Source organism: Moschus berezovskii, chromosome 18 (assembly GCF_049115385.1).
Source record: "Moschus berezovskii isolate FMDL1 chromosome 18, NW_MosBer_1.0, whole genome shotgun sequence".
Lineage (NCBI taxonomy): Eukaryota > Metazoa > Chordata > Mammalia > Artiodactyla > Moschidae > Moschus > Moschus berezovskii.
Genome location: NC_142477.1, coordinates 49,399,500 through 49,412,905, shown reverse-complemented (window position 1 = coordinate 49,412,905; position 13,406 = coordinate 49,399,500). Strand labels below are relative to the sequence as shown.

Below are 13,406 nucleotides of genomic sequence, written 5' to 3'. Positions count from 1 at the left end.
CCCTCTGTCAAAAATTAGACACAACAATCAAAGTAATCAACGGGCATGTCTAATGCACTGTAGCATTTTCAATGCAAAGTTTGTTTTCTCTCTGCCCCCACGTTAGAGCCTGTAATTAACCCGTTATGTAGAACGAGGCCAAACAAAAGCTTAATTGAAGCCCGTTTCCCGACTTGCGGCAGGTTCGGAGCGGGTGAAACCGACTTGAGAAGTGGGGAGCCGCGGGGCTCTTCCGTCTCCAGCCCGGCCTCTGCCCCACTCGCCAAGGGTCCGTAGGGGTGCACGCCATGAGACACACCATGAGGGTACGTTAGCTTTCGTGTTTATTACAAGTTGTCAGATGTTTAAAAAGGCATTACACTCGCGCGTACAAATGCATCCCGTTTCTAAAGAGACAGGGTATCATGGTGGGGGAGGGGGAAGCAGAGGGGACAGCGTTGATCCCCCAATCCTAGCTCTATACCCGCAAACGAACCGAGAAGCCTTCGAGCAAGGCCATTTCTCCGTCCCTGGGTTCTGCCTCTAGCACAGGAGCTACAGCTCAATGCCAGCGGTAAAGGTGTGAGCGCGCACGTCCACGAAACTCAGACCGCCGACGGGGCGGCGGAGCACGCGACGCCGACCCCTGCGCATAAAAGGCGGTTCCCGACCGAGCCCCAGCAGCGCTTCTCCACCCTAACCCATCACCCTCCTAAGGTTTGGGGGATCGGAGTTGGGGGAGAAAGAGAAGAGGAAGGGGCGGGAAGCAAAGAGGTTGGAGGCGGCGGTGGGAGGGAGAGGCAAGGAGAGACCCACGCTGGCTCGTCTGGGAATTGGTGAGAAAACTCCCCTCTCTTGGCCTGGTCTTCTGCGCAAATAAAGCAGCATTTCTCTATCGGCTGACAGCCGCCACTGGTAAATAATGGTCATACTTCACTGGCTAGGCAGAAAGCCTCTCTTTTAGCGAGAGCTTATACTTGAAATATGGGTCATTTCAATAATCCTAAGCAGGCGACTTTGGTAAAAAGCACTCTAAGATAAAAATAGCGACTCGATCAAAATCCTTTTTTAAGCAGGACCTTCTTCCTATTTTGGGTGGGGTGGCATGGGATAGGATGGAGGGTAGGGCAAGAAAAGAGGAGGAAAGAAAGGTGGGGAACAGGACTGAGGACATTTTCAAAAAGCCAGTAACATTATCACAGCTGAGAGTTATAAGCTTCCGACCAGTTTTCCCCAACGATTGAAATGCAAATTTGCAAGCTCCACCTTAACTATTTGCAATAAAATATCACACCTATTGTATGTCAGTTTCCCATTCACATGCAGGCCTTAATTTCAGACATTTTAATGACTTAACTTGTAAACATATAAAAGAGGGACCCTGGATCATTGCATTTATTTATTTATCTATGCCAAACATTTATTGGTGAAATAGTCCTGAAGATATAATTCTACATATGGCGCTTTCATTTCACATATTTAAGAAAAAAAAAAAAGACAAAACAAATAGAATTAGACATATAATTCAAAGACCACGGTACAACCTTTATCTTTTGCTTTTTTACTTCAGCAAACAAAAAATAATGTCAAATGACATGAAAAGTGGCAAGTCTTCTGACAATAAATAATAAATTACTTTATAATTTTTGCAATGCAAGAGCAAACAAAAAAAAAAGTTTCCTTTTTTTCCTCTTTATTTCCAGAGAGAGAGAAAACAGTCATTTTAACCAATAACTATACACATCTTTGGGGGAAAAGTTCTTGGACGGACACAAGTCAAACACAATCCCGAGACGCTTGTGGCAAAATAGAGGTAACCTTGTTGCAATGCTTTATAAGTTGGTTTTTAAATCTGAATTCAAAAACCTTTAAAGTCGCTTCAGACTTCTTGATAGAGGATGGATCTCAAAAAAAAAAGAGGGGGGAGGGGCAAAAGGAAAAAAGAAATCAGCTACAGGACATGCTAGAGACCCAGGATTTCAATTAACCCCTTGTTAAAGTCAACTAAAAACATCGCAAACCAAGCAGCTCCACCTTCTTGAAAGAACTCTTTCAGCCAAAGAGGCCAGTTTCTCTTCCTGCTCATTTGCTGGAGCTCCTGTTTGGCAAGGCAATGACCAATATAGAAACAGCACCATTCAGAATAAGATGGACTAGAAAATCTCTATTTCTGCTTTTCTCTAGATGTGCAGTGAAATGAAAATGCTTTTTTTGAGATCCTTGAATATAAATCCTCTACGTTTCAAAAACGTCTTTTTTTCTTTCAGTACTCCTAAGGTCATTGGATAGCGTTATGTTGGGTTTGGGTTTTGTTTGCTGTTTTAATTCTAGTAAAATCCCATGATTGTCTTCACAGTGTTGCTACCATATCACCTTGTCATTAAAACAGACTTCGTGCATTTCATGGAGCATTCATTTCTCGATTCAGTTTTCATTGACTGGGTCGTTAAATACTTTTGTTTCGGAGTTCAACATTATAATTTCCCACTTTCTCCAACAGGGAAAAAAAATACGTCTGAATGAATGTTCCTCATGCCTCAATTGGACTGGCTACCATGCTGTTAGGTGTATCTGGGAGCTGAGAGGACATCGACGCCACTTCACTGCCAGTGGAATTAGAGCCCGGTCCTCCTTCTGAAAAATTAACCTGCACAGAAGGTTGAGACATGAATAAAGGAGGCTATGATCGTATTCACAAAAGGATTATAAACTCATCTTGTGTGTGTGTGTAGACAGATAAGAGATATCCACATATATAATTGAATTTTAACAGGCTTAAAGAAAACCTATAAGGAAAAAAAAGTGAGAAGAAATCCTCTCACTTTCCTGTCTTCCAAGAGATCTCTGTTTTAAATGAAACTGAATTCCCAACATTATGTTGCATTAAATTATTTAAGAACTAATGTGTTTCCCACTGTAAAATGGCACTGCAACTCTACCATGCATGCTGAAAATAAAATTATCCTGCCGGCTACATGTTGCCCTGGGAGCAGGCGAGTTCTCAGTCTCCAGGCATCAAAGCCTCTCTTCTCGAGTTGAAAAATCCATAACGCAACGCTTAGATCCTGTGACGGGAGATTCAGAGGAGGCTCCAGAGAACAATGATTAACTCCTCAGAGAGTTCACAGCAGGGGCTTTCTTCCTTCTTGTTGGTCCTGCTGCCTTTTGGCCTCTTTTTCTCTTTCAATCAGGCTCTTCCTTCCGAGAGGAGACCCATATATTATAACGTCACCCACATTATAAATATCTGGCTCCTTCTCTTAAGTCCAAAGTATTGTGTTGCTGTTGGAAACCTTCTCCACTCTGCTCTCAACACTCCCCCCACTCTTTGGCTGCTCTCAGCTGACACTAAAGATTCAGAAGGTGCAAACGCTTGGCTGCCCTGAAACCTCCCCTTACTTGCCTTCTATGATCCAAATAACTGGCAAGATTAGTGTGACATTAAAAATCAGCTCTTTTTCCTAATTCCAGGGTCGACCTTTCTTCCTACCTTATTGAACTTTCCCACTGTGTCGGTCAAGGGACTTTTCAAATTTGCCTCCTTTAGACTGGCCCATTTGCAAACAGACACCTGGGCCAAGCCCTTTTTAATGCACTGCCTGTGGTCCATTACCCAACTGTTGCTACAAAGAAAGAAAATGCCCTCCAGGTAAATGTGAGGGTAAAATACTAACCTCAATTCAAGCATTATTTTCAAAGAAGGGAACAAGTATTTAGGATGGATCATGTTTTATAGAACAAGATTCTATAGGGCTGTTTATTATTTAAGAAAAAAAAAGCCTTATGAACATATGTCATATCACAAGGACATACACTTAATAATCTTAGTTATCTTTACCCTTAAGCCTTTTGTAGGTGAAAGGTAAGTTCATTTTCTCTTCTCTGGATGTGTGAAACATATTAATGCTAAGAGAGGCTATTATATTCTTATCTGATTGATAGAACTCTGGTTCCTTTTGCTATACATGCCCCACAGAATATGACTGTATGCTATTTGAACTTATACCTTAAACCCAGTCCAACATTTTAGATTAAGAGACAGTCCCAGAAAGGGATATAATTACAAAAAGCATCAGTCACATCTCTGAATAACTGAATTCTTTATTGATATATTTGAAAATTGCAACTATGGGTGCCCGCTAACCACTGATAATAAAATTGATTATGTATCACAACATTGATTATTATTATAATCACCTTGACTTAGGGCCTTAACAAGATCATTTTCTAGGAGCTGAGGAAGGAGTATTTACTAGCTGCTGATCAAAATGCCAAGGTGATCTCTAATGTCCCTTTTGACTCTACAAGTTGGAGATGTATGATGCTGCAACCCAGTACACCCCTTGCCACATGTGTCTATTGAGTTAGGTACCTTGAAGCTAATCCCTAAGAGCAGGCCTGATTGATAGAAAATTCAACGTAAATGGTCAAATTACGAAGTCTCATAGACTGGACTCACAAGAGGCCTGTTCTCCTTGCATTCCTTCCTTCCACCAGGTCTCCCTTGGCTCTCTCCAACCCTGGGGCCACAGTGGCCCCCTCCCCACCCCCAGAATCTTCAACTGTGTGACAGTTTGATCAGAATCTCCTTTCTTTGGAGATTCAGCCTCCCCACTCTGGGAGCTGACACTTACCAGTTGCTGAAAAGCCGGCTGATCGATGTCACTCTGCAAGGCGAAGTCACTGAGTACTTTCCAAGGCGGCTGGTAACTTTGCACCTCCACTGGGTTTGCCTGTAAGCCACCGTCATGTCTCTCCGGACTGGCAGCCACCATGGGAGTTCCTGTCATCCCTTGGATATTCTGTGAATAGGGCCCCCCCAAACCCAACATGTTAATGAGCAAACTCCCTCCCTCCATTGTCTGTGCAGGCTAAACAAATAGACCCTGGTATTATCTTATCTATATAGTTGCCTTTATTGACTCAGTTAATCTGCTGCACCTATGGATATTAGCCAGGGTTCATTCTGTTTTTCTGCTTCTGTGGGCTGAGCTATTAGCTATGCTGGAACCTTAGGAAGTGAAATTCTGTCTGAACTTTCTTCTTTCCCCTTATATTCAGGAGTCATCTCAGTTTCCTGTCTGCCTTCCCAAGCCGCAGCATCTCAGCAGAAAGCTGGAGCAGGATGGGCCTCCCTTCAGCCTCTAGACATGGTGGTTTTCTGGGCAGTTTCAGTGAATCAGACTTTTGGTTAGATTTTCTCCAGGCAATTCTCTGGGAGCCAACCCCCACTCCCAAGCATTTGGGTCTGGCGGCTATTGTGCTGTTATGCAGTAACCAACTTCGAAAGTGCCCTGGCCCAGGCTTGGCTGGTCTGCCACATTTAATGACAGCAGGTTTTATGGCATTTAAAAATAGGGCCTAAGCAGTAAAAAGGAAAAGCTAAAAAACAAAACAAAACTCTTTAACTTAACCAGGAGGCCTGCCTGGTGGGTGCTGTCCTGGCCCAGGGATGCCAGGGGCCTGACATCTCTGGAGACCTGGGCTTGACCTGGAGCAGAGGGTGTCCTATTTTCACGGGTCACGTTCGGGGACTTTCCTGGCCTGGGGGCTCTGCAGCAGGTCTCCCACCAAGGGGCGCCCAGAGGGACCCTGGATTAAATAGGAAACCAAGGATTCCTCCCTTCCTCCCCTCGGGTGTCTGAGGAACTGACAACCAGAACTTTGGCAAACCACCTCAAGGCCTCTCTGCCCACGGTGGGGGCGACTGCCCCTCCCGATCTGGGATGGGGCAGGGGCGAAACTGAAGGGCGCCAGAGCCCACCCATGTGGGCTGGGGGCGGGTGGGCCTCCAACACGCAGGAGGGGCCTCCTGGAGCAGCTGGGGCCCTGGCGGGTGGGCCGGGGGCGGTGGCCTCTCTCCGGGGTGCGGGTGGGAGTGAGGGGCCGCCAGGGCCAGCTCCTGCTCAGGAGCCGGAGGGAGAGAGCCGGCCCATCTCGGCAGACTGCAGGCACGCCTCCTCCGCTTCCCCCTCGAGCCCCTAGCCCGGACCAGGGCCACTCACAGTTTTATCATTGGGCTGCTGTTGCTGGAGCTGCTTCATCATGATGCTCCGCTTCTTGTCCTTGCACCGCTTGTTCTGAAACCAGACCCGGATCACACGGGGACTGAGGCCGGTCATCTCCACCAGTTGCTCCTTCATGAGCGCATCGGGCCGGGGGTTGGCGGCATAGCAGGTCCGCAAAGTGTGCAGCTGCTTCTCGTTCAGCACAGTCCGCACGCGGGTGGTCTTCTCGGGCTGCTTGTGGACGTGGGGCCGCAGGGCCGGCTGCCGGGCGGAGATGGGCTCGGCTGCGGGGCAAGGGGTGTGGTGAGCGCGGGCCCGCCTGCCCGCGCCGATCCGGGGAAAATGGGACAATGGCCAGCGCTTTGCGACCTCGACAGACAAAGCAGAGGCGGCAGAGGTGGCGGTGCGCGACGCAAAAGGGAGAATGAAATCTCGCTCTCTAATCTTAAAAGGTCAATGCTAAGTAGTCTGGACCCGAGGAAGCGGCCTCCGCCCCTGCTCGAGTCAACACCGCGGAGTTAGCAAAGGGGCGCATCTCTCAGGTTCTGTCTCCCGGTTCACAGCAAGGGTGGCACCGTTCTTCCCAGTTTCTCCTCCCTTCTCGCCTTTCCTAGTACCCAGATCGGGGCCCAGGTTCCCCTCCCCCCCACTCCTTGTAGGGCCCTACAAGGGAAGGAAAGGCAGAACACCCAGTGACAGCGAGAGACACTACCCGCCGTGGGATGGCTGCAACTAAGGCGAAGAATTCTGCCGGAGCGTTGAACTTCAGTCCCCAGCGGACAGTTATGTCAAGAGGATAAAGAAATTTGGTATTTCGGTCTCTCCAGCTTCTGATCCTTCGTACTCTACCTCGATCTACTAAATCTACCTGGATGGTTCCCGATGCTATCTGCTCCCCAGAAAAGGAAAACCGAAACTCTTTAGAGCTGCCCGGCCTCTAGAGAAAGGACAGTTGGGGCATGCTCCTGACCCCTTCCCAATACTCTGCGTGTCCCTCAGCAGAGCCCAGGTTGCACTAACAGAAGTTGCCACCACTGGCTTTGCTCCCCTGCAAGCTAAGTCACAACCCCTCCCATCCCCCCGACAGAATTCTTCAGTTCAGTTCAGTTCCTTAAGAGCTGCCAGAAAGCAGAGGGGAAAGAGCTGTAGATTTTTCACCACCAGGGTTCCGGACGGATTGATACTTTAAAAAATACACCGGGGCAGTTCCATTCAAGACCGGAAGGCAGGTTTGGAAACATTGTCGGCCTTCTTACCTGTGGCCCCCACTCCGGGCCAACCCTGTTCTATTTCTACTCTCCTTCCTGGGGCAAGGGCCCTCAGATCTGTATGTTACAAATCTTGCATTTTTCCAAGACCCCCGGGGTCAGGTCAACACCTATGAGGTCAACTCGGTGTCACAGCAACAGGCCCGAAGATGAAATTCTCACCAAATCAAGTAGAATGAACGGTTTAAAGAGGCAGGCTCCCTTTAAAAGGCAATTACTACAGATTAGCTTGTTGACAGTTTTAAATCACGGCTCTGTGCGAAGGCTTGCAATTATTAAAACTGTATCTTTTTAGACCCCTGTCTCACAAAGGGATGAAGATACACTTTAAAAATATTTTGGAGTGTGGGGCAGTTGGCAAGGATAAAAGGAATTGAGGGGCCAACTTGACTTAAGCTTCCTTCATTGGGTTAAAGAAGGAAGCTCCAGGGGCCCAGAGCTCCACCCCTTTAATTAGGCGGCGGCCGTGAATACCTGGAGGGAAGCTGAAGCCCGTTGTCAGAAAGCCACGGTTTGGAGGCCAAGGTGAGCTGGAAGTACTGTTTGGGCGTGTGTATACATGCGTGCACAAGCGGTGCACATTCGCGGGCACCCGCACACAGACACACAGGCGTGTAGTGTAGGTGTGCCAGGGGAGTCAAGGGACACACTGAGTGCATTGAACGTGGCCGCAAAAAGAGGGAAGCTCTGTGCAAACCACACCCAGAACCCTCCGTGTAACCGGCAGCTGCAGCGGCCGCCGCGTGGGTCCCAAGATCGCGGCGCCGCGCTGGCCTCCCCGAGGAGGGCCTCCCTCCACTCCCAGGAGTACCTGCCATTTGCAGCGGCCGCGCCGGGTGCAAGGGGCTGAGCGGGTCGCCGGCGCCCAGGCTGGCCCTCTCCACCACGTCGTGGTCGGCGCGGCAGAAGAGCCCGTCCTCCCGCAGCGCGAACTCATCCCCGGGGATAAGCTGGCGGCTGCAGGCCACGCAGCGGAAACACTCGATGTGGTACACCTTGGAGCGCGCGCGCATCACGAAGTCGTTTTTGCTGAAGCCGATGCTGCACTTGGCGCATTTGATCCCGTACAACCTGCGCGGGAGTGGGATGGGGGGGGCGGGCCGGGAAGGGAGGGAAGCAAAGAGAGAGAGGGAGTCACTTCAGGCAGGCGCTGCCCCGGGTCTAGGGTCGCTGGCGACCTCGGCCACAACGCCCTGAGACACTGAAATCAGCATTAGCAGTCAAGCTGGGAATGGGAGAATGGAAACGATTCGATTTCTCTCTTTTCCCGCTCCGTTTCCCTTGCCTATGAACCTGTGTCTCGGTCTGTACCTCTTAGTTGAGAACGCCCAGTCCAAACTAGAGAGAAATGTTTGATGTGTTGGAAGCCTGGGCGGCTGCTCCAGCGACCAGTACCCGGGTGGTTCTTGCTGCTCTTGGCAGGAAGGAATCCCGGGGTGAATTCCGGGAGCCACTGGTCCCACATTTTCACCTTCCTATCCCCCAATTTCTGCTGCTAGAAACGTCTCTAAAACTGCAACCTGCATCCTCCTTTCAAAAGAAAACGAGGTTGGGCAATGAGATTGTCACCCCACAAAACATACACAAATGCACAGGCATTAGAACAGAATGAAACCTCTGAGGGTTTCCAGAGTCCTTTCTGCATCAGGGAGCCCACTGCTGTTTCCCCAGCTAAAGATTTTTTCCTCAGGCAACAATGTTAGCAGAAAGTTTCCTCTCCATTCTTCCTCTTATTTATTTTTAAATCTGCTTGGGTTCCTTCCATCTTCATCCAGTCGCTGAAGCATCTATCTCTATTCCGTCTGTCTGAGAACCCCGAGCTGCCAGAAAAAGGAAAAGACCCACTGCTAAGGTCTTCCTTGCCGCTCACCTTTCCTTACCAACAGACAGTCCTTGTAGGTTCCATCTAGAGGCCCTGCCCTGGCCCCCTCTCCACGAATCACTAATAACCAGAGCCGGGGGCATATTCCTACAGAGAGAATGGAGGAGAGGCAAAGACCCACACAAAGAGGGCAGTGGGGGGAACCTCACTCCCCCAAGGGGAAAAAGGTTTTGGGAAATCTCAATGGTCTCTCTGTTCTCTTGCAACTACAGGATTTCAAAGGGACACACACAGTTGCACGCGGGCGAGCGCACGCGCGCGTGCACACACACACACACAGTTGAAAGAGTGGAGAAGAAAAGGTAAAAGCAATTGATTCCTTCCACAAGCATGTATGCAGAATTAGGCAAATGCAGGTCTGAATACAGCTGAGCAAAACACGACCCCCACAGGAGTAAAGATACTTCTGCAGCGGCCCCCTCTCCAGAATCTGGAGCTCATACACCAATCAAGTAAACAATTGAAAACGGCTCATTTGTCAGAGGTTAGAAGGTAGATTCAAAAGTTTTCCTTCCCTCCGCCTACTCCATGTGAGATCTGCCATTTCATAGGATGAGGACTTTACCTTGCCTGTGACCAAACAATTGGGAAAATCCCTCCCCCTTCCTCCAGTTTCCCACTTCCCCTCTTTGCTCTCATTCTCCTCTCCCACCACTGAAGTATTAATAAACTTTTCCCCCCTGCACTGTTCACCTTTATCTATTAAAATTCTGCTCTCCACGGTTTCAAAAATAAGAAAAAATACTGAACACCAAGTGAGGAGAAAAAAAAAATCGTTAACTGCATACTTAAATCCTAACTAAACTTGAAGTTCTCAGCTCTGTAACTTCCAAAGCTAATTACTTGTTAATAGCCACTGGACAATTTATTTTTAAAGATAATATTTTTTATTATTCAACGTAATAATGAAGGTGTTATCTCTTCTGTTCTTAAAACAATAATATTTTCTTTGGAAATTCTACTTCCTTCCTTAAGCAGAAAATGAATTTTCTGACATATGTATACACAAGTCTGAGAAAATTTGAGACTGGCAACGCATGAAGTTTAGGTGCAGAATAAATTGAAAGAAAAAAAATTCAGGACGTTCCTTATGTGATTTTTATTCTTGTCAGTATGGGCAATTCGCTCATTTTATCAGTTACCAGATTTTAACGTGAGAAAGGAAGCTGTTCAATTATCTAAATATACCGATTGTTCATAGACAGATGATGGGCAATTTGATCTGCTCTGTCTAGTTCATCAGCTCAGATAAGATAAGACAGTCAGATGTCACCAAAGGGTTAATATTTAAAAAGATTAAATCTCCGGGTCGTTTTTACAGAGAATATTTGGGTTGGTTTTTAAATTTTCCAAGCAGGATCCCTTACCCAAAAAGTAAAGGGCAACACCTCTATTTGCTCTTGCAAAGTACACTTTTAAACATGCCTAGGTCAAACTTTTGTTTTACCTATTGCATTGATGTCCTCAAAGAATCTGGAAGTTACTAATAAGATACTGAATTAAAATAAAAAGGAAAAACACTGTATGATAGAATAAAATCCAACCTTTTTAAAAAAGTTTAGAAACCCGAACTTATCCATCCTGAATTTTTTAAGTTTGTTTGGACGGGGGAGGGTAACAGGAAAATAATTTCAGCATTACAAATTCCAAGAGCAATTAAATAAAGCTTCAAACCACATTATTATGAAAACCACTACTGAGTCTCATTTATTTCCCTTGAAAAGTAAAATGAACAGCATAGTTTAATTTACGTATTACATTTACAGGGGTAACTTCTGCACGCTAGTACCCATTAAGGCATACTTTGGCAAAAGACAAAGCCACACAAAATAATAAATAACGAATGGGGAGAGGAAGGGGACTCTCACAAAATTAAGTAAACGGTATAAATGGCGTACCTGATATAATCTCTTTTACAGTAGGTTTTCCCATCTCTAACAAAGCACGTACAGCTCTCGTCCAAATACTGATTACACTCCGCACATTTCAAACATGCCGCATGCCATTCCAAATCCGGAGAAACCCTCAGAATATACTGATCGTGAATTTGATTGCCGCAACCAACACACAGGGAAATCAGACGTTTTTCTGAAATGAAAATAAATACATGATTGACTAACCGTTTACTTCCTACAGAGATAAACACACTTTTAGTGTCGTTCTCTTATAGGGCGTACTCTGGGAGTTTTTTTTTTTTTTCTTTCTTTTAAGAGTATTGCACTTTGGGATGGTAATTGAAGTGTGCCATCAAAACCTTGACTCATTTTTAAAAGGAGGTGGAATATATATAAAATGCAGATTTGAATAGTCTGCATTTGCAAGCCTAGGACGCAATCAAACCCGTTCATTTTGTATTTCTTTTTCCTCCCTCCTCCCTCTCTGCCATAATCATTGGGAAAGATTATGGATAAGTCAAGTTAAAGAAAAGGTTTTGACTAGAAGCGTTAAGTGAACGCAGGGATGTCTATATTTTCCATGAAGCACGCTCTTAAATAGCACATAGGACTGGATATTGTTAGCAAGAGCAGACATCAATACAGTTGTCACTCGTTCTCTTTTGCAAGTCTAATGCTAATTCACATCTCCGGGTATTGTACGTGCTGGCAGATCTTTGCAAAAGAATAACCTTCTCGGAGAGCTCCGGAGTCCCAAGGAGAAAACCGCCGCTTAGCACCGGAAGGCTAAGATTTTGGAGGACACGCAGGCGAATTCAAACACAAGGTACGATCAGTTTCCCGAAGATCGGAACCGATAGCAAGCATGCAGGCGTGGCGGCAACAAGAAAAAGCCACCTTTTCTCTCTCTCTCCAAGCAATGACTCCAACTCCGAAGAGCCCTTGGCACCCGTGCCTGAGAGAGACCCCCGCACAAGAACAGCACACCGAGCCCCACAAGGTAAAATCGCCTCTTACTTTTTGGTGGATCTCCCATGTCTCCCATATCTGTAACAGGGAGTAATGTCCACAGTGAAATGGTGGTTGTACAGTTGGTGAACAGCCCACAGAGAGGATGCTGGAGCTGTGGCTAAGGGGGAAACAGTGGCCCCTGGGGTTGCCAAGGCTGAGCGAGCCCGCTGCCCGGCTGCGCCGCGCCCTCGCTGCTCGGGGAGTCCAATTTAAGCCGGCGGAGGTGGCGGAGCGGAGGCGCTGCGGCGGCGCGGACTCGGCGCGGCTCGGGCACCTCTCTTCCTTATCTCTTACTCAAACTTCTCTGCTCCAACTCAGCTCCATCGCCATTGGTCTGACGCAGCGCGCGGGGACGTCAGGCGAGCGCCGCGCCCATTGGCTGCGGGGCGCGCGGCGCAGCTGTTCTGATTATCATATTTCAGCCTCGCGGCCGCCGTGCGCCACTGACCGCTCTGCAAGCCCGCGGGAGAGGATTAGGGCTCCCGAGGCGACTCGCTCGGGGCTCAGAGCGCTCTCCCCGGGTGCTCCGGCGGCCCTGGCTTTTGGCCTCCCTTCTCCTTCTGCCCCGCCTTCCCCCTTGCTCCTAGCCGGCCGCGCCGCCAGCGCCCTCGCCTCCTGTCGCGCTGCTCCTCCGCCCTGCGCTCCTGGGGTCCCCGCAGTCCGGCTGGCCGCGTTGCGCGCGGGTCTCACTTTTCCGCCTCCGGTGGCGAGTGGCTGGTGGGTAGGTGTTCTAGATGACGAGGACCCTTCCGGACTTTAGGAAAAGGGCGACTTGGAACAGGCCGTTTGGCTCGGTTTGGTCTCGCGCTTTGGCACACAGCTCTGGGCCCGGCCGGGCTTGGTTGCCAGGGCGGGTGAGTTCCCGAATTGTCTGCGCGTGGCGCGCTGGGAGCTGCCTAGGGGAAGACGCCGGTCCTGGGATGAAGGGACCCAGAGGAATTGTTCGCTGTTGCTACCCCAGTACCCCGTAAACCCCTTACCTCAGATCTCCAGAGACGCGGGGTGGGGGTAAAGGGGCGCTTCTTATCTAAGCGGAGAGTCAGGTTGGAAGTGCACAGGTATAACCAAGTTGACTCCGCGGACTTCTCTGTCTTTCGGACCCGCGGGGTCTGCTTTGCAGTTTAACTCTAGAACTAACCCGAAGCCTAAGTGCAAAGTGGTCTTCCAGTAGTTTAAAATTTGCAAAGCTATTACGCCTATCCGAGTCCTCTCTCTGCCGGTTTCCTGCCTTTTGTTTTTAAGCAACTGTGTGCAGTTAGCTGGTGGTGTGTAGATCATTGTAAGGACAAGTCTCCACGTCTCTAGAGATTTTAAAAATGCGTCAATCTAAGGGCCTGAATAGGGAGGGGTCTAACACAGAAGA

At 48.3% G+C, this 13,406-nt stretch overlaps 1 protein-coding gene across 2 annotated transcripts; it reads right to left on the bottom strand.

Annotated features, from left to right (window-relative positions):
- Positions 1–320: 320 nt before the first annotated feature.
- ISL1 (ISL LIM homeobox 1) lies at positions 321–12,305 on the bottom strand. Of its 2 annotated transcripts, none has more exons than XM_055422071.1 (6): positions 12,050–12,305; positions 11,036–11,225; positions 8,067–8,326; positions 5,985–6,271; positions 4,614–4,781; positions 321–2,626 (listed from the first exon to the last, which is right to left on the bottom strand). In XM_055422071.1, exons 1-6 carry the CDS (start codon positions 12,075–12,077, stop codon positions 2,510–2,512), a joined length of 1,050 nt encoding a protein of 349 aa, XP_055278046.1. In that variant the 5' UTR covers positions 12,078–12,305; the 3' UTR covers positions 321–2,509. The 2 variants fall into 2 exon arrangements, with proteins under 2 accessions (XP_055278046.1, XP_088683807.1); XM_088827681.1 differs by having other exon boundaries at positions 321–1,883.
- Between the last annotated feature and the right edge of the window lie 1,101 nt (positions 12,306–13,406).